At 39.8% G+C, this 24691-nt stretch overlaps 2 protein-coding genes across 2 annotated transcripts in view; one reads left to right on the top strand and one right to left on the bottom strand.

The window, feature by feature from the left end:
• The first annotated feature begins 674 nt into the window (after window positions 1-674).
• LOC124258373 (galactocerebrosidase-like) lies at window positions 675-14427 on the top strand. Its single transcript, XM_046692465.1, is given in 20 exon segments — window positions 675-883; window positions 1169-1237; window positions 1395-1458; window positions 1728-1816; window positions 2715-2832; window positions 2835-2878; window positions 3124-3162; window positions 3274-3416; window positions 3715-3764; window positions 3767-3831; window positions 4200-4237; window positions 4448-4572; window positions 8559-8698; window positions 9802-9894; window positions 10007-10093; window positions 10767-10908; window positions 11422-11593; window positions 12849-13018; window positions 13336-13412; window positions 14200-14427. Coding segments are annotated over 20 exon segments (2037 nt in total). The 5' UTR covers window positions 675-727; the 3' UTR covers window positions 14356-14427.
• Window positions 14428-15423: 996 nt separating this feature from the next.
• Window positions 15424-24691, bottom strand: part of LOC124258275 — a 30359-nt gene continuing 21091 nt past the window's right edge. The window contains exons 17-37 of the mRNA XM_046692342.1: window positions 24538-24606; window positions 24087-24150; window positions 23565-23596; window positions 22629-22892; window positions 22113-22181; window positions 21811-21874; window positions 21459-21547; window positions 21177-21341; window positions 20936-20974; window positions 20706-20842; window positions 20419-20512; window positions 19636-19673; window positions 19176-19300; window positions 18714-18853; window positions 18138-18203; window positions 17896-17988; window positions 17642-17783; window positions 17228-17414; window positions 16860-17035; window positions 16290-16369; window positions 15424-15778 (exon numbers count right to left, since the gene is read on the bottom strand). Coding sequence (XP_046548298.1) covers window positions 15584-15778; window positions 16290-16369; window positions 16860-17035; window positions 17228-17414; window positions 17642-17783; window positions 17896-17988; window positions 18138-18203; window positions 18714-18853; window positions 19176-19300; window positions 19636-19673; window positions 20419-20512; window positions 20706-20842; window positions 20936-20974; window positions 21177-21341; window positions 21459-21547; window positions 21811-21874; window positions 22113-22181; window positions 22629-22892; window positions 23565-23596; window positions 24087-24150; window positions 24538-24606 — 2328 coding nt within the window. The 3' untranslated portion in view covers window positions 15424-15583. The remainder of the gene's footprint in view (window positions 15779-16289; window positions 16370-16859; window positions 17036-17227; window positions 17415-17641; window positions 17784-17895; window positions 17989-18137; window positions 18204-18713; window positions 18854-19175; window positions 19301-19635; window positions 19674-20418; window positions 20513-20705; window positions 20843-20935; window positions 20975-21176; window positions 21342-21458; window positions 21548-21810; window positions 21875-22112; window positions 22182-22628; window positions 22893-23564; window positions 23597-24086; window positions 24151-24537; window positions 24607-24691) is intronic.

Here is a 24691-nt window from a genome sequence, read left to right as displayed (position 1 = left end):
ATGTATAATCCGATAGAGAAGGTTCGAAAGGTGTGTGTGTGTGTGTGTGTGTGTGTGTGTGTGTGTGTGTGTGTGTGTGTGTGTGTGTGTGTGTGTGTGTGTGTGTGTGTGTGTGTGTGTGTGTGTGTGTGTGTGTGTGTGTGTGTTTCGGAGCTTGCGAAAATAGATTGATATGATTCTCTTTTCAAAATGTGGCAGCGTCTGGTTGGATTGACCGACATGGTCAACATTGTTCTTAGTTCACCCGAGTTCCTAGAGGTAATGTCCATACAATGATAGTAGTGGCAGTCGTTTCATGTTGCTTATATCATATTGTATATTTCGCACAGAAAACAGGTAAATGGGAATTTTAAAGATCTATCGCTTCCCAAGCTGTCCTTTAGGTAATGTTTAACCATTATGTTATTACCTTTACGTATGTATCTCTTTGGTAAAATATACATCAAAATACTAAAAAGTCCACAACAAGTAGCACAACAATATTTCAGGTATTCGACGACGGTTTATAAATATTCGATGCAGGGACAGGAAAACCGGTGTTTGATAGCTTTTCCTGCTACGTAATTTCTCAACACCCATTGTGTCTCTGAGGAATGTTGTCTACAAGAAAGCAGCTGTCTTGTGTCATTAGATTAGGCGATGATAAGGAGATAAATATGAAAGTATGTGTTGCGACATACAGGGTCATACGTATAGGTGTTTGTGTGCACCCAACAACAACCCAATAATGCTCAGGTTTCGTTTTTCCAAGCACATGTTATTTACATCGGTTTTAAGTTTAGTCCTATGGAATTTTGGTTCATCGTATGAGATGTACACTTTTGACGACACTCCTGGTCTGGGCCGTGTATTTGATGGGATAGGAGCCATCAGCGGAGGCGGGGTAAGGCGCTCTTTCTGATATTCTGCACAGTGTACATAATGTGGTAAACATATTTAACCTATTCTAGACATAATTGGAATTTTCACGCAATTGATTGATAAATGGTTTCCATATATTGGATTTCTCACCAAAAAGACTGTGTCCAGTATTAGGAGCAGATTGCAACGTAAATCTTACGACGCCAGTGTGTGTGTGTGTGTGTGGGGGGGGTGAACTCTGGTCCTTCAAATTTCAACGTTCTTGTAACCCTGTACCTCCATCCCTGCCAAAACCTTCTTCTTGCAGGCAACGTCAAAACTCCTGGTTGGATACCCTGAACGCCAAAGAAGTGAGATTCTGGATTACTTGTTCAAGGTAAAACTACCCGGAATCATCCTTACATTGCTCTGATCCATAATCCACGAACCGCACTGATGGTAAAGCTTTTGTAGAACAGATGTATATTTCCGAATCATGATATGGTATCTTCATATTTGAGCTTTTTAAAATTGTCTCCGCATGCCTCTTTCAGCCAAACTTTGGAGCTTCGTTTCATATTCTTAAAGTCGAAATTGGGAGTGACACCCAAAGTACAGGTAAGACATATAGTTACATATCCAATAGATATACCGCATCTAATGTTCCGAGTGATCAATTGTCCAGTAAGCTTACATAGCCACGAGTTAGTCTGTCCCTGTACCTGTATTCGTTTGGACACTTGTCCCAGTATTAGACTTCAGAAGAAACAATAGTACATTTATTTTAAAAGAACGGTATATGAGATATGTTTCTAAAAGATGTTTTGTATGCGGGTAAATACATTACAACAGCCTAAACTCACGCTACATGTATATATGTCATTAAGATGGGACCGAGTCCACCCACATGAGAACACCGGACGAGGAGAACTATGACCGGGGTTATGAATGGTGGCTCATATTGGAGGCAAAGAAGGTACAAGTCCAGTTGTAACGAAGTTGGATGGGAGACGAGATAATACTGCATGATCATAGTAAAGTACGAACTGGTTGTACCATAGTGTTCGCAATAGCTGGAGTTGAACAATATATGCTGCACTGATCCAAACTGTAATGATTATCATTAACAAAGCACTATACAGTACAGATATATGCCATTAGTCGACACATATTTTCCCGAACTCATTTAGTGAAGCAGGTTATATTTCATAACACCTTTCAGAATAAATATAATCCCTAAAGAGCTTGCCCTGAAGTTTTGAAATCCATATCAAACCTACACCCTATAAATATACTCTATCACAGGGAGGTATAAATGAACCCATTCAATGATCACAATGAGTTCCCTTTTCGGACCAGATATAGTACGATGTTTCTTGCTGTGTGTTCAATAAAAGCTCCCATAACAATATTCTGATATAGCGAACTTGATGTCCTGTCTGATGGGAGAAGTGATAATACTGCATGATCATAGTAACTGACGAACGGATTGTACCATAGCGTTCGCAATAGCTGGAGTTGAACAATACATGCTGCACTGATCCAAACTATAATTATCATTAACATAACATTATATTATTATTATCTTCAATTATTCGATACATATTTTCCGTAATCATTGACTTGATAATCGGAATATTTAGTGAAAGTAGGTTATATTTCATTACACCTTTTATAATAGATAGAATCACTAAAGAACTTACACTGTAGTTTTGAAATTCATATTAACCTGAATCCTTCTCCAGCACATTCAGTGTAAATGAACTGATTTGAGTTGAAATGAGTTTTCTTTTTGGATATAGTATGACGTTTCTTGCTGTGTGTTCAATACAAGCTCCCATAACAAACACTTTTCATTCCTCTAACTTCTACAGCGTAATCCAGACATAAAGATATATGGGCTCCCATGGGGATTCCCTGGCTGGGTTGGAGGAAGCACCGGGAATATCTATGATGACCCTGATCGGACATCTATGTACGTCGCCAAGTGGATAATGGGGCTAAAGTTCACCACAATATAACAGTGGATTACGTTGGGGTATGTAAATATAACAGTACTCAGCTAGTAATGATATTATATTAATAACTGATAGATAATGATAGTTGAGCAATCACCCATGTGTAATATGAAGAAGGCGCACCCTTAAATTAAGTGTTGGTCTTCTATATCTATTCTACTGATGCCACTCTGTGGCAACATCTCCACCTTGATAAAGACACATATACGCCCTTCTCGGTAAAACGAAAGATTACATTGATGCATCTGTTCCGTTTCTTTGTTAGATCTGGAATGAGAGGATGTACAACACAACATATATAAAGGTAAGTATACCTTCTTTGAAGTAATACTCTTGCATATGTAATAAAACAAATATGTTTCAGATAGCTGGACCCTTCACTGATGAATGTAAATGATATTTTTGTGTTTTTCAGACGTTGAGGAAGAACCTTGATGCAAATGGTTTACAGAACACAATGATCATCGCTGCGGATTATGCCAGCGCTTTCTCCTGGGTGACATTAACAGCGGACATACTTGCAGACCCACAGTTGGCAGCGGCAATTTATGGAATAGGGTAGATAGTAGTAGACATGATATGTACAACCATCGGGGTACGATGACACAGTGAGATAGCCAGCCATCGTGATCATCGATATTAATTTGTTTGTAAATATAAGACTTACGAATTCGCGGTAAGGTTACATGTTAAGGAGGATTGACAAGTTGATCAAAGAATATTTTGACATATGCTTGTATATAGTTCCAAACATTAAAAGATGTGAACTATTATTTTCGACATTGCAACCATGCAGTACAATTTTGGATATCAATATGTGTAATGATTGTATTGTTCATGCTACATCTGTTTACAGGGTGCACCACGCAGAGACCTTTTCCTCCAAATCTGCCATCGCCACGGGAAGCCACTTTGGGCGTCAGAGGACTACAGTACCCCCAACAACCAGACGGGAGCAGGATGCTGGGCCAGGGTGAGTGATCTTCATCAGTGATAGTTTTCATATGTTCTTATGGTTGTAAACAAACAACGGTAACCGTAACGGGGTCATGTAGGAGTTGATCATGGAATTGGAAGTAACTATTTGAAGATGATCGGCAAACAATATCATTGAGAAAACATGGCTGAGACGCGGTATTTGACGTTAAGCCCTTAAAACACATCAGTTATGCAGGATGGGTATTGACATAAATGAACATGAATATTCTCACACGCACATCTCTTCAGAAATGTGGTCGAAAGAGTGGCACTGTGGTTGGCTATCCGTTTCTGTATGCTCTGATATTGCCTCAATATCGTCAACAGCGGTCTATTATGATATTCATATTCATTCTTTTGTAGACACTGAATCAAGGCTATGTTAACGGAAATTTGACAGGGTAAGAAAATTTAAACGGTGAAGCATATTCTAAGAACCTTCATATCATACATACATTTGGGGAAATGAAACAATGTGACGGTTAGCTGTGGCTAAATAATGCAATAAAAACTGTCATTTCAGAAACACAAGAAATTTGATTTACTAAAACCACTTTTGGAATGTCAGTCGAATCGATGGACTTCTAACAGCATGCATTTTTGTTTGGTAGCACCATTGCCTGGGCGATGATAACAAGTTGGTATTTTGACCTTCCCTACTTTGGTCACGGTCTGATGAACGCTTTTGAACCTTGGAGTGGTCATTATGAAGTATCTAGTCCTATCTGGGCTACAGGTACGTGGTGTTGGGGGTATTTGACTAATTTTCCAGTGAAATGGTTATGACGAAGAACTTCTGTTTTAATCAAGGAGCTCATCAGCATACATTTGACATATCCAGCAGAAATTACCTATTTCCAAGACATTGAAGTATTTCACACAAATATATTTATGTTGACACAACCAAAAATTATTTTTTATATAATTATATCCATTATTTATGATTCCCTGTTGTTTTTCTGATTAACTCTCAGCTCTCAGCCATACCTTGTCTTCCTTCCCTGAATCTAGTATGTTCCCATGATTTTACCTGACAGTACCTCAACCATACCTTGTCTTCCTTCCCTGAATCTAGTATGTTCCCATGATTTTACCTGACAGTACCTCAACCATACCTTGTCATGCTTCCCTAAATCTAGTATGTTCCCATGATTTTACCTGACAGTACCTCAACCATACCTTGTCTTCCTTCCCTGAATCTAGTATGTTCCCATGATTTTACCTGACAGTACCTCAACCATACCTTGTCTTCCTTCCCTAAATCTAGTATGTTCCCATGATTTTACCTGACAGTACCTCAACCATACCTTGTCTTCCTTCCCTAAATCTAGTATGTTCCCATGATTTTACCTGACATGATTTTACCTGACAGTGCTACTCAACCATACCTTGTCTTCCTTCCCTGAATCTAGTATGTTCCCATGATTTTACCTGACAGTACCTCAACCATACCTTGTCTTGCTTCCCTAAATCTAGTATGTTCCCATGATTTTACCTGACAGTACCTCAACCATACCTTGTCTTCTCTTCCCTAAATCTAGTATGTTCCCATGATTTTACCTGACAGTACCTCAACCATACCTTGTCTTCTTCCTTCCCTAAATCTAGTATGTTCCCATGATTTTACCTGACAGTACCTCAACCATACCTTGTCTTCCTTCCCTGAATCTAGTATGTTCCCATGATTTTACCTGACAGTACCTCAACCATACCTTTGTCATGCTTCCCTGAATCTAGTATGTTCCCATGATTTTACCTGACAGTACCCTCAACCATACCTTGTCTTCCTTCCCTGAATCTAGTATGTTCCCATGATTTTACCTGACAGTACCTCAACCATACCTTGTCTTGCTTCCCTGAATCTAGTATGTTCCCATGATTTTACCTGACAGTACCTCAACCATACCTTGTCTTCCTTCCCTGAATCTAGTATGTTCCCATGATTTTACCTGACAGTACCTCAACCATACCTTGTCTTCCTTCCCTGAATCTAGTATGTTCCCATGATTTTACCTGACAGTACCTCAACCATACCTTGTCTTCCTTCCCCTGAATCTAGTATGTTCCCATGATTTTACCTGACAGTACCTCAACCATACCTTGTCTTCCTTCCCTGAATCTAGTATGTTCCCATGATTTTACCTGACAGTACCTCAACCATACCTTGTCTTGCTTCCCTGAATCTAGTATGTTCCCATGATTTTTACCTGACAGTACCTCAACCATACCTTGTCTTCCTTCCCTAAATCTAGTATGTTCCCATGATTTTACCTGACAGTACCTCAACCATACCTTGTCTTGCTTCCCTGAATCTAGTATGTTCCCATGATTTTACCTGACAGTACCTCAACCATACCTTGTCTTCCTTCCCTGAATCTAGTATGTTCCCATGATTTTACCTGACAGTACCTCAACCATACCTTGTCTTGCTTCCCTAAATCTAGTATGTTCCCATGATTTTACCTGACAGTACCTCAACCATACCTTGTCTTCCTTCCCTAAATCTAGTATGTTCCCATGATTTTACCTGACAGTACCTCAACCATACCTTGTCTTGCTTCCCTGAATCTAGTATGTTCCCATGATTTTACCTGACAGTACCTCAACCATACCTTGTCTTGCTTCCCTGAATCTAGTATGTTCCCATGATTTTACCTGACAGTACCTCAACCATACCTTGTCTTCCTTCCCTGAATCTAGTATGTTCCCATGATTTTACCTGACAGTACCTCAACCATACCTTGTCATGCTTCCCTGAATCTAGTATGTTCCCATGATTTTACCTGACAGTACCTCAACCATACCTTGTCTTCCTTCCCTGAATCTAGTATGTTCCCATGATTTTACCTGACAGTACCTCAACCATACCTTGTCATGCTTCCCTAAATCTAGTATGTTCCCATGATTTTACCTGACAGTACCTCAACCATACCTTGTCTTCCTTCCCCTGAATCTAGTATGTTCCCATGATTTTACCTGACAGTACCTCAACCATACCTTGTCTTGCTTCCCTGAATCTAGTATGTTCCCATGATTTTACCTTACCTGACAGTACCTCAACCATACCTTGTCTTGCTTCCCTGAATCTAGTATGTTCCCATGATTTTACCTGACAGTACCTCAACCATACCTTGTCATGCTTCCCTAAATCTAGTACCTGTTCCCATGACCTTTCTTCCTGACAGTACCCTGATAGTACCCCTCAACCATACCTTGTCTTCCTTCCCTGAATCTAGTATGTTCCCACCTGATTTTACCTGACAGTACCTCAACCATACCTTGTCATGCTTCCCTGAATCTAGTATGTTCCCATGATTTTACCTGACAGTACCTCAACCATACCTTGTCTTCCTTCCCTGAATCTAGTATGTTCCCATGATTTTACCTGACAGTACCTCAACCATACCTTGTCTTCCTTCCCTAAATCTAGTATGTTCCCGTGATTTTTACCTGACAGTACCTCAACCATACCTTGTCTTCCTTCCTTGAATCTAGTATGTTCCCGTGATTTTACCTGACAGTACCTCAACCATACCTTGTCTTCCTTCCCTGAATCTAGTATGTTCCCGTGATTTTACCTGACAGTACCTCAACCATACCTTGTCATGCTTCCCTAAATCTAGTATGTTCCCGTGATTTTACCTGACAGTACCTCAACCATACCTTGTCTTCCTTCCCTGAATCTAGTATGTTCCTCGTGATTTTACCTGACAGTACCTCAACCATACCTTGTCATGCTTCCCTAAATCTAGTATGTTCCCGTGATTTTACCTGACAGTACCTCAACCATACCTTGTCTTCCTTCCCTGAATCTAGTATGTTCCCATGATTTTACCTGACAGTACCTCAACCATACCTTGTCATGCTTCCCTAAATCTAGTATGTTCCCGTGATTTTACCTGACAGTACCTCAACCATACCTTGTCTTCCTTCCCTAAATCTAGTATGTTCCCATGATTTTACCTGACAGTACCTCAACCATACCTTGTCATGCTTCCCTGAATCTAGTATGTTCCCATGATTTTACCTGATAGTACCTCAACCATACCTTGTCTTCCTTCCCTGAATCTAGTATGTTCCCATGATTTTACCTGACAGTACCTCAACCATACCTTGTCTTGCTTCCCTGAATCTAGTATGTTCCCATGATTTTACCTGACAGTACCTCAACCATACCTTGTCTTCCTTCCCTGAATCTAGTATGTTCCCATGATTTTACCTGACAGTATCTCAACCATACCTTGTCTTCCTTCCCTGAATCTAGTATGTTCCCGTGATTTTACCTGACAGTACCTCAACCATACCTTGTCATGCTTCCCTGAATCTAGTATGTTCCCATGATTTTACCTGACAGTACCTCAACCATACCTTGTCTTCTTTCCCTGAATCTAGTATGTTCCCATGAATTTACCTGACAGTACCTCAACCATACCTTGTCTTGCTTCCCTGAATCCAGCATAGAGTCTTAGCATGGTATAACCCCAGGTTAATATACCATTTTAACAATACCATAATACCTTTATCTATCCTCTAATGTGAATATCTAATAAACATAAGCAAATTATCTGTGATCATGACAGATACAAAGTCAGGATATTACTTAGTTACTGCCTGCCTTTATGTTGTCCTTTGCTCCGTTGATGGATTGTTAAGCTTAATATCAAACTACGTTCGACATTATCCATCAGTTTTTATGCAGTTTAAAGATAAAATGTGTTTTAGCCCACACAACACAGTTTACCAGAGCTGGGTGGAGATATCTGAAGCACGGTTCTGGTGCTGGGAAACTGTCTCGCGGAGGAAGCTATGTAGCACTGGTCAGCCCGGATGGCAAGGATTTCACGATAATTATTGAGACAATGGTAAAGACGTCTGGTCTGGACATTTACACGTCTCTCTTCATAACCTGACTTAACATATTATCTGGGAGCAAATTTAATCTTAAATAAATAATGACGTCCTTAAATTTGTCAGTTACATGACAATATTGTACTACTAATGGCATGTCTTGTTGCTTTGTTCAGATTGACATAAATTCATCCCGATAATAAAGTTGCCATAGAAGATGAAAAGAATAACTTTGAAGTTCAACTGAACCTTCATTGCTGATTGTCGGAAAATTTCATGCACCAACATAGGTCTGAAAATTGGTGAAAACTGCCGATTTTGTATTGTCGTTAGTAAAAATGTAAGTATGAGCGAATCAGCAACCCAAAACGATTAGTTTTCTTATTTCCTCAGAAATCAGTTTGGTAAAATACTTTCTCATTTTCAAACATTATAAAAATAGTTCCTTAAAACGTCTACCATCATTTTTACATATTTTAGCCTTGCTTCTACATTTGGTAACACTTGTGACTATTTCTAAAGTTTTACTCATTTCTGAAACCCGTGAAGATGTTGGTTAGAACTGATCTTCAGTAACTCATACTTGTCATAAGAGGCGACTAATGGGATAGGGTGGTCAGACTTGGTTGACACATGTCGTCGTATCCTAATTGCGTAGATCGATGCGCATGCTGTTGATCACTGGATTGCCTGATCCAGACTCGATTATTTACAGACCGCTGTAATAAAGCCGGAATATTGCTGAGTGCGGCGTAAAACTAAACTACCTCACTCATTTCTGAAATTATGGAGATTCCCAGACCAAGGGGCGGTGGGGTAGCCTAGTGGTTAAAGCGTTCGCTCGTCACGCCGAAGACCCGGGTTCGATTCCCCACATGGGTACAATGTGTGAAGCCCATTTGTGGTGTCCCCGCCGTGATATTGCTTGAATATTGCTAAAAGGGCGTAAAACAATACTCACTCGTTCACTCATGTCTCCATAAGTATTTTGTGGTCCTGTTTGGGTAATCCACTGTATGGAGCCATAACCTCCTGTCCCCAAATCACTTTACTCCTGGGCCAGTTTTACAAGAAAATGGTAAAAAACACCAACTTTGATAAGAGTGTTTTATTTCAGACTTACAATGGATCAATATGCTCCCGCCCGGAACTTATCAAATGGTTTAGCGTTTCGCCTCAAAACATCACTCTCGTCTTTGATGGAAGTTTGGTGAGTTTTGTTACGAAATACGAACCCATGAACATATAAACTGCAACGGGAATAGGTATCTTTTCCACATCGTCATAGCATGGCAAAGAACTTACTTTGGGTTATTTTCCAGGCTGGTGTAACACACTTCAACTCGTTCTTCACGCAGCTGCACGTTCCCGGTGAACCAACCATCTTCAAACAGTTGCCTCCCGTAATGGTATGCTTTCATATTTAGTCATTTTCAGACAGAAAGGAATAGGACATTGGGCGATATTTGGCCACATTCTTTTATCAAGGTTCTTTTTTGGTGGTGAATATAAAGAAATGCATTTCAAGGTAACCCCAGGATCCTCATGCGTTCCCATGTCGAAACTGGTGGACGTCGTAGCATCGAACAGAGTTATGCTTCATAGTCCAAGACTAGAATAACTTCTCGCTTCATAAGCCGCCTATGCATACAATTTCCTGACGGTCGGAACTGTGTCCTGAATTAAGATATACCCGTTGATGTAAGGGTAAAGTTCCACGATATTGTATGTTTGTTGTACACTTTGCTGTACAAGTGCTGTGCACGCTGATACAAGTGAGAACAAGTGTGGTATGTTGGCCCATGAAGCGTTATATAGGTCGTTAACCAATGTATATTTTGTGACCAATGAGCATGTACTTTTTCCCCGTGTCCCTAACGAGGCTTTAATATTGTTGACTAAAATGCAATGACCCACTCTGCTTAGTTAAAATAGCACTTGCTCTCGGGAAATGTTTGAAATTCCTTCATGCCTAAAAACCAACACCTGCATGAACACAATGCACATGTATAAATGTGAAATGTTATATGGTGTTAAAAAGGTGTATGTACAGGTATGACTGTGAAGGGGTTCTTCTTGAAGGTTGAGAACAACCATTTGGACGTGTACCTCGGCGTGAACCAGCTTCTCACTCTGACCACTCTCGGCCACGGCCGGAAGGGACAACACCCAACACCTCCTCCATCTAAACCCTTCCCATTGCCGTACACACAGGACTTCGAAAGTAAGATCTGATAGATTGTAGAATTTCCTCTGACATATATAGTGACTGGTAACCGCATACTTCACATTCTTTCTGTACTCTGCAGCGATCCTTCCGATAGGAGGTCAGGCCATATCCAAAGTGGCCTTTTTTTTGCTTGTCCTAAAAACAGCAAATTGTGAGAACCAGACTGCCAGAATTGATATAATGTCTGCTTGGATTAAGTCTACTAAGGAATATCTTTATAGCGTTGCCAGAGCTAGTATAATCATCTATTTTTTCGCCGTACCCGTAACACGCTAAGGCCGGGCTGCCAAAATTGTAACGAAGATCTATTCATCGCACATATTCAAACAATTATTGCATTTGAAGAAAAATAATAGTAAGTTGGCTTTGTGTTGTCAGGTTACAGAATAGACGAGGAGCCATATCTATTTGCACGGTTAAAAGCTGGTCTTTTGGCTGTGTCAATCCCATATTTATTCACTGTGTACATTGAACGTTTTACCATTGAAGTTATTTCCGTGTTGTCAGGTTACAGAATAGACGAGGAGCCATATCTATTTGCACAGGAGATCGGATCATTTGAAGTTCACCAAGCTGGGGGAAGCCATGGTCAGGTGATGCGCCAGATGACCCTGAGGATGACCATACCCTTTTGTAACCAGACTGCAGCTGGGATAGCTATAATCGGAAATACGAACTGGTAATACACGCATGAAACGTATTTACATCTCATTGAACTGACGACGGAAACGTGAAATGTTTTAGTAATATTTCAGAGCAAAAAGAAACTTATTGTAATGGGTGATCAGTGTCTTGAACCCAGTTAAGACTTGCTAACTGCAGTCGAGTCTCCCTTTGTTGGAAGTAATCGCTCGTATTGTTACATTAGCTAAATATATAAATAACTGATACATTCTCAGTGTATAAAACAATACTTCGCTTGCAAACATCAGCACACATGATATCACGAAGCACACATTAGATTAATCTCCTGTGATATACATTTCGACACAGTTATGATTCTTTGGGGCTTTTACAAACATCTTTACATGCAGGGTAACTGTTGAAATGCTCTTCGATTCGCACGTGTACTGTAATAGTCAGCCTTAATCGTAGACGATCGAGAACTTTTCCGAGATCGTTTACACATTTTTATAACTGTTCAAAATATGATTATTTATTATTACATATACGTCTTGTGTGCAAGAAATATGTCTATGTAGCTATAAGATCAAGTTAATTTATCATCGTAATATCTAACAGTTACAGTTCGTTCCAGTGGTCGGCTCGAATTGTCCCGCGATCTACAGGTGCTTACGTCAGCAGAAAATGTGGTTTTGAAGTTGTTTTAAATCTACTAAAATATATATGTGACGTATGCGGATCTGCCTTTCCGCATAGTAAATATTTTTCTAAAGTAGTTTGCTTAAAACGTAGAAATTATAGAAAGTAATATAAATCGTCATAACTAAGAAGCCGTTAAATTAGCAATAGCATAAGTCGTGCAGTTAGCTCATCCACAGTTAGCTATTTTAACTTCATAAGTAATAATAGCAACAACAACATAATAGCATTTCCATTGACTTTCACTATTTGCAAGAGTTTTCGTTTAAATCCGCTTTTTCTATAAATCTCTTCATAACTGGCGGTAGGGATGGGACATCACACATCCAGACAACCACATACCCCCACCCCCAATCCGTTGCATGAACCATTACATCCTTGGTATAACAGAGGAGCAACCCTATCACTGGGGACGTCGTGGTAATATATTCATTTAGTACTTCGTAGAACCACCTCAGATGGTCACTCTCTCCTTTGTTCATTGGCAGATTGTGTAATGTCCACTGAGACTCGGTGTCTGTGGTGAAGATGAAATCTTTGAAATGCTTTAGAAATGTGGACCAATGTACATTCCGTCAAACCACACCTTGCTGTGTGTACACGTGTTCCAGGACGCACATTTACGTGGAGGCTGATGTGTATGATGATGGTACGGATGCGTCCAAAGGAGTCTTCATTGCTGCCAGGGTCTCAAAGAGAGGATGCAAAACCAACTCATCACAGGGCGTGTTTTTCTTTTTCTACCCTCAAGATAACACCTATCAACTTGCCCCTACTTTGGGTGAGTTCCCCTTCTCCGTTCCATTTGAAGGGTGAAGGTCCTCATTTGCAGATACTGATCTTGAAAGATGAATGTTAGACAGTTGTGCTTTACGTGCTCTTTAGAAAGTTCGTAAACGATATACGAGGGCCAGTCAATTCATATATGCTTAGTGGATGCAGTTTTCCCTTTCATTTTATATTGTTAAATAAGTTCAGATCACAGTAGTCGTATCTCCTCATTGTCAATTACGCGATAAACAACGTCTTGACTTGGTACCACTGACATGGTATTCTTCAAACGTTCACCTGATATCACTGCTTTGACGTTCACTTCAGATCGAAAGAGCATATTACAAGGCGGTGGAGTTGGGCGCGTCAACAAAGGTTGGAACAACATATCCTTGAGTGTTGAGGTAAGTGTTAGTTGGCACTACGTGATCGCTGTAGTTTAAGAACCTTGAACAGCTTCTTCTACATGGTCAGGTAAATGTGATAAACTCTCTCAGTGTGTCTCGTATTAATGAATGGATACGTTTAGGGCACTCTGGTCTTTCATCTAATTATATGACTTAGAGGCCACAGGACATTTCCCTGAACCGACTGACCTTCGCTTTTAACTGGAGTAACATACTTATCTGTTTCTCGGTGTAAACATTCCAACACTGCTTCACGGACACCAGGTGTCATACATGTAGCGTTACAGTGGTCTACAAATAGCGTGGATGTACTTTTAAAGTGAGTGAAGGCATTTGAACATAGAGGATAGAGGTTTTTATCTGATTCTATGGCTTCATCGAATTTTGTTTGCATCCTGCTACCGACCGTAAAATATTTTTCTTGCCGATATTCATTTTTTTTATGTACAACGTCATGACGACGAGACTAATACAGTGCCCTCTATATCCCTTTATCTTTGCTATAAAGTGGTAAATTGGATATAAGGTTCGAACAGCTGGCAAACCCACATTAAAGTATCACAAGGACATTGGCGAAATTCCGCTATTGTGTAAAGATATTTTCATTTTAAAAAACAACAAAACAAAACGTTTTACAGTTGAAACATATCTTAGGGTTAACCTAAGATAACCATAACCACATAGAATTATGACAGGAATGTAATCACACGTTCCACACCTGTGGGAAGTCCCATGTTATCTGTTGAATGTTACCTTCTGTGCCGTGGTCTTCCACATATTGCAGGGAACAACAGCGATGGGCAAGGTCAACAATAAAACAGTGTTCACCTACTCTGACCTCCCGGCTGAGCCGGACCAAGGGTTTGTGGCTGTAGGAACTGGATCACTGGGATACGCGGATTTCGACAATGTGAAAATAACACGTCCTTCTGGAACATGAGTTCCTTGAAATGTCCAGAGTCGTACTTCTTTGTACAATATATGTACGAGTCTGAATAAAACTTCACAATTACCAGTTATTTTATTCTATAATCAAAAGATATTAATGGCATGCCATAGTAACCAAGCGGGTTTACCTAATTATGTTAACAGATATACCTAATTCTGTTAGCAGAAGATCTACTTCAAACAGGATTTTAACAGGGCGTCAAGGAAGAAGAGCCCCGAGAAAGATTAACCGTGAGGTTAATGATTATAATTAATCAAGGATAGAGGTCAGAAGCCAACGATTGAAGTGGTGGTTAAATCATCACATTTTATTGCTATCCTCCACATGTACTTGCATATGGTTGTTTTCTGTTTGATCAGCCTTCAAGAGTCATGGCTTGGATAGGTACTGATTACAACTTTCTACAATTCCTACTAGATCGGCAAATGCAGACTTGGCAGTTGCAACAACTGACGTGATAGATTGTGACTATAGTCACCCGTAGTCATCCCCTGGGAAGACAACAATCAGTACAATGGCACTTTTCATAAGGGTCACTTTGCTTCTGCTGAGGGCTATATCTCCCCGAAAGGAAGAGCTCGTTGCTCATTCTGTGAACTATTCTGTAGCAGCACGACTGTTGAATACGGCGTTACATGCATTCAGACCATCGAATGTCTTCAAGAACATACTGTCGCAGTGTCGTCAAACTGAACTGATCTCTGCTCATGATGTTAATTAATGGATTGTCTGACCTGGAATCGATTGGTTACAGATTGCCGTCGTATTTCTGGATGAATGCTAACTTTCTAATTAAACAACAAACAGAAAATAAGATACCAAGGTTACTAAGGGTGGATACAACAGGGATAATGATATGTACACCAGGCAGCGCGGAAGGGTACAGAAGAGAGTAAGGACGAATACTACAGTGAATAAGGTCTGGTATAGGAAACATGGACGGAAGAATTCGTGGAAAAATAGATCCCCCAATTTCGCTCATGGTTGTTGTAATATAAACTGTATCTCGGTGACATGATTTTGCCATCGTTAACCTTACCCTGACTGACAACAAAACAGTAAAGTTAGCACGTATTTATTTTATTATTGAATTCACAAAGAATTAAGCTGGAACTGTCTCCTGTCATTTGTATGCCTTGTAAGGAATATGGACAGAAACTGAAAAAACCGTGGTTCCTTCGGTACAGAGAACCAATAAGGGGCATGAAATATCTATTTTTTATATCTTTTGTTTCTTGTATGACTCTTTCATTCTTCTAATCCCTTCTTCAGGTTGAGAAATCATAAAGTTATCAAAGTCAGCTTCTCCAAAACTGGCCGTTCCGAGACCAGCAAATCCAGACTTAATTGTTGCAGGAACTGGTGTTCCGTGGAAAAGACTTTCACCATTGACAAATGCCGCCGCTGTCGTCCCCTGTTACAAAAAAAGAGAAAAAAAAACAATATCAAGGAAAACAACCGGGGATCTATGTCTACAAATGGTTACCATCAGTACCTCAGTACCATCCTCAGTACCGCTGTACATAGTGAACTGGCCACAGTGCCAGCGTACCGAGACGACATGAGTGCTTCATTATGCTGGCAACCTTCAGTTTTAATTTAACAAGCCCCGTAATACTCAAGAACTTAACTCTCAGAAAGCTCTTGTATGAGACGAATCAAGTAACTTTCTCAGTATATGAAATAAAGGTGTGTATCATGGTACCCTTGGTACGTGGTTGGCAGAAGACCCTGTTTGATATGTGTACAAAGTAAAATATGTCATGGATATTGCTTGTTTCACAACAAACGCAATATTTAAAAAAACTATAATAGCCAGTTCAGGAGCAACAACAACAACAAACAACAATAAAACAACCACCATACATTAATGAACAAGTGAAAGATCTACATACAACATTGCCGCTGTATACTATAAACCTCACCTGAACAAACAGGCCGATCACATTCCACTCTAATATGTTAACATTGTTGATGATTCCTTTGGTAAGGACGTGCTTCCTCTCTGCAACAGACAAAGGTAATAAGTATTTGGTCATCTGAAGCAAGTAACGGAAGCAGAGCATGTAGATGTGTATAGCATCTCTCGTTAATTTCGACAACTGGCTTGGTATCTTCCTACATCAACCAAGCACGAGTGTATGCAGTCTGGATCTCCCATGTTTTGATCGCGGATTTCTCGGTTAGTCATCTTTTAATTCAACAGATTATTTGCCAATTCCTGGCTTGGTATCGTCGAGATGTGTAGTGTTTTTTGACGCGTACTAAATGCAGCTTTATGGCCTCCCATGCGGCGATATGGATTTCACCCATTACCGTTGAGGGGGGTCAGTAATGAAAAGGTAATCTTAGATAAAGAATGCAAGAATATCCATGGACGACGCGAAATCTGATCTTTGATCTTACATATTAAATATCAATAGAAATAAAATAAAATCTTCGATCAAGCATATCACAAAAATATATTATTGGTGATATGCACAGGCGCTTCTCACCAAGATCAGAGCTGATCAGATACGTCTTGTTCTCTGGGTAGAAGTAAAAGAAGACCCCTGTGTTGTTGTCCGCGTGACACCCTCCATGATCCACTCTGGCGGCCAGGAACACGCCCTCGGCTCTGACAGGTGACGTCAAGTTGATTGACACTTGGCACTGGATGTATGTCTCAGACCTGAAGGGAATAGCAGTTTAATATGACACTGTGTACAACTGGGTGTTAGTGTGATGCCCAGTGTAGCACTAAGTACCAGAGTGACAGTATGTGATAGTGTATGGCAATATGTGTCAGTGTGTTTCTGTTTGTTCAAAAGAGAAATGGTACTTTAGATATGTTTCGAACTGCGTTTTCTCAAGCAGTACTTACCAGTAATATTCGCCTACCACTGCCAGCGATACTCCAGCCTGTTCTATTGGACACCAAGTGGACCAGGACACCGGCCTCCGTGTGGTCACCTGCCTCATCACCTTGTCATGTTCACCACCCACTGTCGTGGCTTCATATGCTCCAGTTTGAGGAGATATCATGTACGGTTCCTCATACTCACTGTAACCTGGTACAGATTACTAGAATGCATATACCAATCATATAATGACACGTGGTACTGTGCGCAAAAGCATTCATTGATCTTTTACTGTTCGGTTCTTTATTTTTCTGATTTAAGTCTCAGAAACGAGGCATTTCAAATCATATTGTGGCTCAAGTAAAATCTATATGGTTTGATTTGACACCTCAAGAAATGCTTTGGTTAAAGGATTTGGTTATTAAGGGTTTACTGACCATTAAAATCATCCATATATGGCAGAGGGAATGGCTTAGACGAAGGAGGAGGAGGGTAGGAGCCCTTGCCTCCTGTCGTCAGGGTGGTCAGTGTGTACACCTGGTTTACGCCAAGGTTCATGTTTATCTTCCCATCTATGACCTGCAAATGATAGGTTGAAGATATTGAGAGGGACATTTGTAAACAGGAAAAGTCCGCATTCAGGTTTCTGCGCAAGAATTATTATTCACTCCATGTTCTGCACAATACATACCTGCATAGGTGGTTGTTTCTCAAAGACGTAAGAGTCTGAAAGATTATATATGTTCAGCTGAGTGAACCAAACAGTCAGCGTTGTAATCGAAGCCTGGAACATAGAACAGTTTTCTGTAGATACATAAGGTGATATGCAGTGAGGAATAGGTCAATAATGGGAGGACTGATAATTCTACCAATGTTATATAACACTCGTACATACATGTCAAGTATTCTTTCAAATGGTATCAAATCACTCACAAAGCTGCCTTGAAGCTGCAAGGTGACATTCTCTGAATCAGCTGGAATACCAGTAGTGCTGTCATTCTGTAAATGAGCATGTTACGTACCACGTATATAATATGCTTATACTATGTCAAGGATTGTATTAAGCTATTAAATAAAGAAATACGTAAACACTTTGCTCTTGTTAGCATTTTGATCCGGTTTGAATGTAGTTTATGCGTGTAAACGATTAAATCATAAATCAACTCTCGATATTTACCGATATACCAGATGATTTGCCAGTTCACTGTCAAAAAGTGACCATGTTTTTTTTTATTATCGGATATTTATATAGCGCACATATCCAGGCAACCAGTGCATGCTCAAGGCGCTGGTATGTTTATGTTCATATAAAATCTAAGCATTGTTATTTTAAGGGTTATATTAAGGAAACGTGAAGAATTAACATAATATCATTTTTATCCCATGCTGATGGCAGTTTACATGTGTGTATGAACTGATCACTTCTAAAAAAACGGTGCCGAGATAAAAAATCAACTGTCTGTATCCACGTTCATTTGAACTCACTGATGAAAATTGTCAATAACTTACAACTGTCTCAATGACAATGGTGAAGTCCTTCTGATCCGGGCTGACCAAAGACACGTATATGCCGCCATTACTGAATCTACCGACCCCGGAACCGTGTCTCAAGTACGTCCAACCAGGTCTCGTGAACTGGGTACTGTGAGCTATATATACACTTATATAAGTGTAATCGAGTAGATTGAATGAGCGGAGAAAACAGATGCAGTGACAATAGTTGTTCTTAAAATAAGTTAGGGTCAGAAAGATGGACAATCCTGACTGTTGATGGAATGAGGATGTTAAGGATGGGTTCCATTTAAACATATTCTCGATGATGTAGCAGGCACATCCTACACATGTATTTATTACGAACAAATCATTCTACGATTGTTATGGTAAGTCACATGTAGCCAAATTCTGCAATGTTTCTTGTTGACTAGGTTACTTATTTTGGGATTTTTATTGTTATTCGTTACCATTCCCTACCTGCAAGATACACATCAACTGGAACTGTGTAGAAGCCGCTCCATGGTTCTGAGGCGTTCATGAAGCCAGCCCCTTGGTGAGGAAGACCCTCATAGAACGCCGACAGTACTGGCCATATTACTGTACTGTGTAGATTATCTTACAATGGTTAGCGCGAGTAGTTTTAAATACGGTTGTGGGTAAATTGATATTGCATGTGCCTGACAAAAGAGATCACATAGCAACGATATCTAGCGTTCAAACACGTACATGAACATAGCTAAACTTTGGTGGACATTGGTGTGGCATGTATGACCACAGATAGTCGTAGACGAATGAAATGAACTGAATACAAGGGAAACGTGACCAATGAACGCATGTTCAAAATGGCAGCAACTCTTTAAAGGTCGTTATTTCTTTTTACACATTTATGAAAGATATTTAGACAAACAAAAATTTACATGTCAACAAAGGTACTTACCCAGTCATGAATCCGTTGACATAGTTTAAATTCCAGCGCTACAACAGAAAGTGTTTTTCGTTATGTAACACTTAAGGATAATTAGTGTCGTCATAAACTAAGCTTCCTCAAACATCCGGCGCAGTATATCATTTCTGCCACTGCCACTGACAAATTTGCATATCGCTATTTTCTTGGTTGTAAACAAACGCACTTGTTCTGTAATCAGAACAAACCGTCCCAATGCAAGCCTTTTGGGGAACTCTGGATACTATTTTACATAATTAAATAGTTATGCTACTACAACTGCTTGACGTACCACAGTGACAGTATCGCCAGCTATTCTATGGGCGTCGAGGATAGCACGTAGAGCCGTAAAACCAAAATCTACAAAGGATAACTACGCAAATATAAATAGTTTTCAGGGTGTCTATTTTCTCAAAGAAGGGGTGAAAATTCGTTTGAACAGTATTTGACTCGTCGGAAATGGAACGGATAAAAAACTATGTATAAACCCAGTATAAACCTGTCGGGGTAAGGATGCAGTGATGCATTTTCGCAATGCAAAGTTATCTGCATCAGTTCGTAAAACATATATGGATGTCCTTATCATATAAACTGCCATGATATAGCAAATGGAATTCCACAAACTCTCCACTTCGCTAACCGACCTGTTTACATGGAATGGTTTTAAGACAAACGTTTTTCGCAAGCAATTTCTGAAAGATTAAGTCAACAGTGTTCATCTGCTGTTTCCATATTATACCCACTACTACAAAGCCAAAACATGTTACATGTCCTTACTAAAAATAGGCTGCGAGAAGCATCTTCTGAGGCCCACAGTGGTTTTCCAGTGTCCAAAGCTAGCAGAGAGCTGTTGGTCCCAGGATAATGCACACTGAAATGGTAAACAAATTATGCTTGGTGTGAATAACCCAATACATTAATTAATCATGAAACTACGGACATGCTCATGACTTTGATGCCAATTTAGTCTTAAGGTCATACAGTGAACACTAGACGTTTGTTCAGATGCCACAGGTATCCAGTTTTCAATTCTTACTTGTCCAGTTTATGAAGACACAACTCACCCAATAGCATACATAGAGTTAGCTAAGTCTGGATCAGCTAGAACCTGAGATGATATCTGGTCCCAGTCTCTGCCGTTATCTGCAGCAACAATCAGGGTGTTCTGAAGATCATGTTGGTCTAGCATCTTCCGGAGGACCTGTGGTTATAGAACGCCGGTGACATGTTCGTCGAATGTTGTACATGACATGTAAATTACCTCATTGTTCCTAGTCTAGATTCAGTTCCTTACCTTTATGTAGGTGGTCGTGTACCGGCTCTCATTCCATATCTGTAAAACAAAATTAGACGTCTCAGTGTGTTGTTTTTGCATGTGAAACGTGTCTATTTAATAATATCAGTAAAATGTACCAGTTTACTATTTGAATGAATGAACGATATATATTTGCCTAAAAGTTATCTATCAAACAACGATAAACGCAATGTAAATGTAAATGAATGTGGTATATTGTTTCAACAAAAGACCCACGCACACCAATGTAGTCGATGTAGAGTCCGTATTTCGACTTGGCACCCAGGATCCACTTGACAATGTACATGGCTGTCTGTTCAGGGTTGGCGTACACGTCCCCTGTGTCCCCTCCCACCCAGCCAGGCCAACCCCAGGGCAGGCCGTACAGCTTGATATTGGGGTTCCGCTGGGGAAGAAGTCCGATGCAAAAGGTAGAAGAGTCCATCAATGAAGTAAAATACGTTTTGATACACATACATGTAGATAATTTGTACAATCATAGGATGAATATTGTCATATTTACCTTTTTAGCTTCCAGCATAATCCACCATTCATAGCCTCTTTCATAGTTTTCTTCGTCAGGTTGGCGCATGTGGGAAGCTTCCGAACCGTCTATGCAAACAGAATCCACTGACACTATTTATGTGATTGCTGTTAAAGTATTCTGTTTTAATGCCATAGTTTGAAGTCACATTTGACCAATTATACAATGTACTGTGTCAAAGTCTCCATATCTGGTCCTCCATACTTTGAACTATAATATCTGAAGTTTACTTGTATTGTTTCTACTTGCTCTAACCACCGTATATACTTTCTGTCGACCCCAATGCTCCCTACTTTGTACGAGTGATGTCAACGTGTTAATGTTTCCCAACCTGTACTCTGCATGTCTCCTCCGATCTCCACTTTAAGAAGCTGCAGAGCAGCACCGAAGTCAGGCTGGAACAAGATGTGAATACAAAACTAACATCACTCAGCTGGACGTGTACCTATAGTTCATAACACGTTGTAGTCCTGACACAGGTGTAATAAATCATCTGGAGTTGTAATGTTTTTACATGGGATAGAAGGATCTACATCTAATCAGAACCTGAGGTTATTGATTGTGAAACTGTGATTTGTCTGAATAGAATTTCTGCAATACTGAAGTTTCCTGTGATTACATCACCTGGGTTACCTTGAACATATAATCGAGTATTTCATCCCGCTGCTTTTGAGGGTAGTTAACCAACAGTTTGGATGTTGCCTGGAAGAGAAAGTGTTGATTGGCGACTCACTGCATTTGAAGGATCAGCTGCAACATACAGGTAGCTCACTTCAAGGTAGTCATCTCTGGGGTGTTATACAAGGTCACAAGAGGAAGATCACAGAGGACAGTTGTATGCAGAGATCTTTAATTATATGTACACTGTATTTAGTATGTATGTTATGACTGAAATATCATGTGGTTACAGAAATAAGAATGCGATCTAATGGGATTGGGATTTAATTTAGTTTTCTAGATTTATTTATTCTTTTGGATATATACCACATTGCAACTACTTCCCACTTACAAGGAGAATTTCACCAATAGAAATTCCACAGTGAATGAGTGAATGAATGAATGAATGAATGAATGAATGGATGGATCGATAAATGAATGAGCTGCTATTAGAGCATAAAACATTCCTCATTCCAATATAAACCTACTTACCCCTCCACCACTGATTGCTCCGATTCCGTCGAACCGTCTTCCTAATCCACCATCGTCCCCGAACACATATGTCAGTCTCTCAGAACACAGACAACCCTGCACTCCGAAATACAACAGCACGATCCTTGCCACGACGTCCATATTACCGCAAAGTGAACAACTTCGGGTAGAAATAACAAACACGCTTGATAAGCTCAATCTTTGTGCAGGTATTATGTAAAAGGAGCACCTATGTGAAGACACTACCCGCAGAAATTGACTTATCTAATTAGATCAAGGTAAAATATCTTACCGAATGTTATCAGTTAACTGGAGTATAATGATGGGTGGCAATCGTATGTGATAAGTACCAACATGTAGTTGAAGTATGTTTTGAACTAATCATTAGCCCGACAGATGCCAACACGGTCAAGGGCGAATTAGACTATAACATGTGTCACACTTGAGCAATACGACACGTATGTGACTTTCAGAGAATGTGACCGGCCCAGTCAATCAGGTCGCGCCATTATCTAATGCTCAAGGACAAATAATTTTATCCAGTGACATAATATAATTGTAGTTACATTGTGACACTTGAGTGTGAATGATGGGGAAAAATAGTTAGACTGCACCGGAGATAGATGTGGCTGAACGTCTTTAAAGGTTACGATAAAGATCTGACACCTACGTTTTTGTCATGCGAATTTTCATTTAGTGTTGTTGATCATTATAAATATTGATTATTATCATGAAAATACAAAATTCAGTCATTCAGTATCAATGATAATCTTTTCGACAGCAACTGTAGGCGTCTCAGACTCTACAGAACCACCATGAAGCTGACTGACATGTAGGTAGGCTGATGAACTGTTCAGTGGATTAACATGCCTGTGAGTGAATATTTATTTATCAGCAGATTTCCATGTATTTACTGCAATTCGTACAGAGGCATACATTCTCACAGTTGTGAGAAGCTTCCGACCCCTCTGTACAAACAGAATCCACTGACATGTTTTATGTTAACAGAATGAAGTACTGTGCTTAAATGCCATAACATTCAAGCAACATTTAATCACATTAGCAAAGTACTCAGTTTAAGCCTCAAAATCTGGTCCTCTTAAGTTTGGGGTGGTGGGGATAGCCTAATGGTTAAAGCGTTCGCTCGTCACGCTGAAGACCCGGGGTTCGAATCTCCACATGGGTGCAATGTGTGAAGCCCATTTCTGGTGCCCCCCGCCCTGATGTTGCTGGAATATTGTTAAAAGCGGCGTAAAACTACATTCAGTCACCTCTTTAGTTTGAATTATACTCTGGCAATGATTTTATCTAAAACCTTTCATATTTAAAATTACGTTTGAATTTATAGTTTCTCTATAGTTGCTCTAACAACCGTGCCTACTTTATGCCTAACCCCAATACACATTGCTCTCGCCCTTGTACGAGTGATGTCAACTAAACGTGTTCATGTTTCCCAACCTGTACTCTGCATGTCTCCACCGATCTCCACTTGAAGAAGCTGCAGAGCAGCACCGAAGTCAGGCTGGAACAGAAGATGTGAATACAAAAACTGACATCACTTGATGGTCGTATATTTATAGTTTCATAACACGTTACAGAGTCATGTATCGTAGGCATTTTGGAACAGTGTTTATCAGGGATATTTATAATATTCCTTGAGTTAAGTAATATAAAAAGATCACTTGATGGTCGTATATTTATAGTTTCATAACACGTTACAGGTGTAGTAAAATCATGTGGAGTAGCAATGTTTTACATATATAGGATAGAAAAATCTACATCAGTTATTCTCATCTGGACCTGAGGTTATTGATTGTGGAATTGATTTATCTTCGAAACATGATACACAGTCCTGGCACACCTTATCTTGAATAGGGCTTCTGGAATGCTGAAATTGAACTTACGTTACCTTGAACATATGGTCGAGTATTTCATCCCGCTGCTTTTGAGGGTAGTTGACCAACAGTTTGGATGTTGCCTGGAAGTGAAAGTGTTGATATCTATTAGACAACCTCATGAATGAATGAATGTATGAATGAAATGATGGACGAATGGACGAATGA

This window comes from Haliotis rubra, unplaced genomic scaffold, assembly GCF_003918875.1.
Source record: "Haliotis rubra isolate DU_JTF1 unplaced genomic scaffold, ASM391887v1 Scf69, whole genome shotgun sequence".
Classification (NCBI taxonomy): Eukaryota; Metazoa; Mollusca; class Gastropoda; order Lepetellida; family Haliotidae; genus Haliotis; species Haliotis rubra.
The sequence above is the reverse complement of the archived record's forward strand: the minus strand, read 5'-3'. Positions and strand labels throughout refer to the sequence as shown.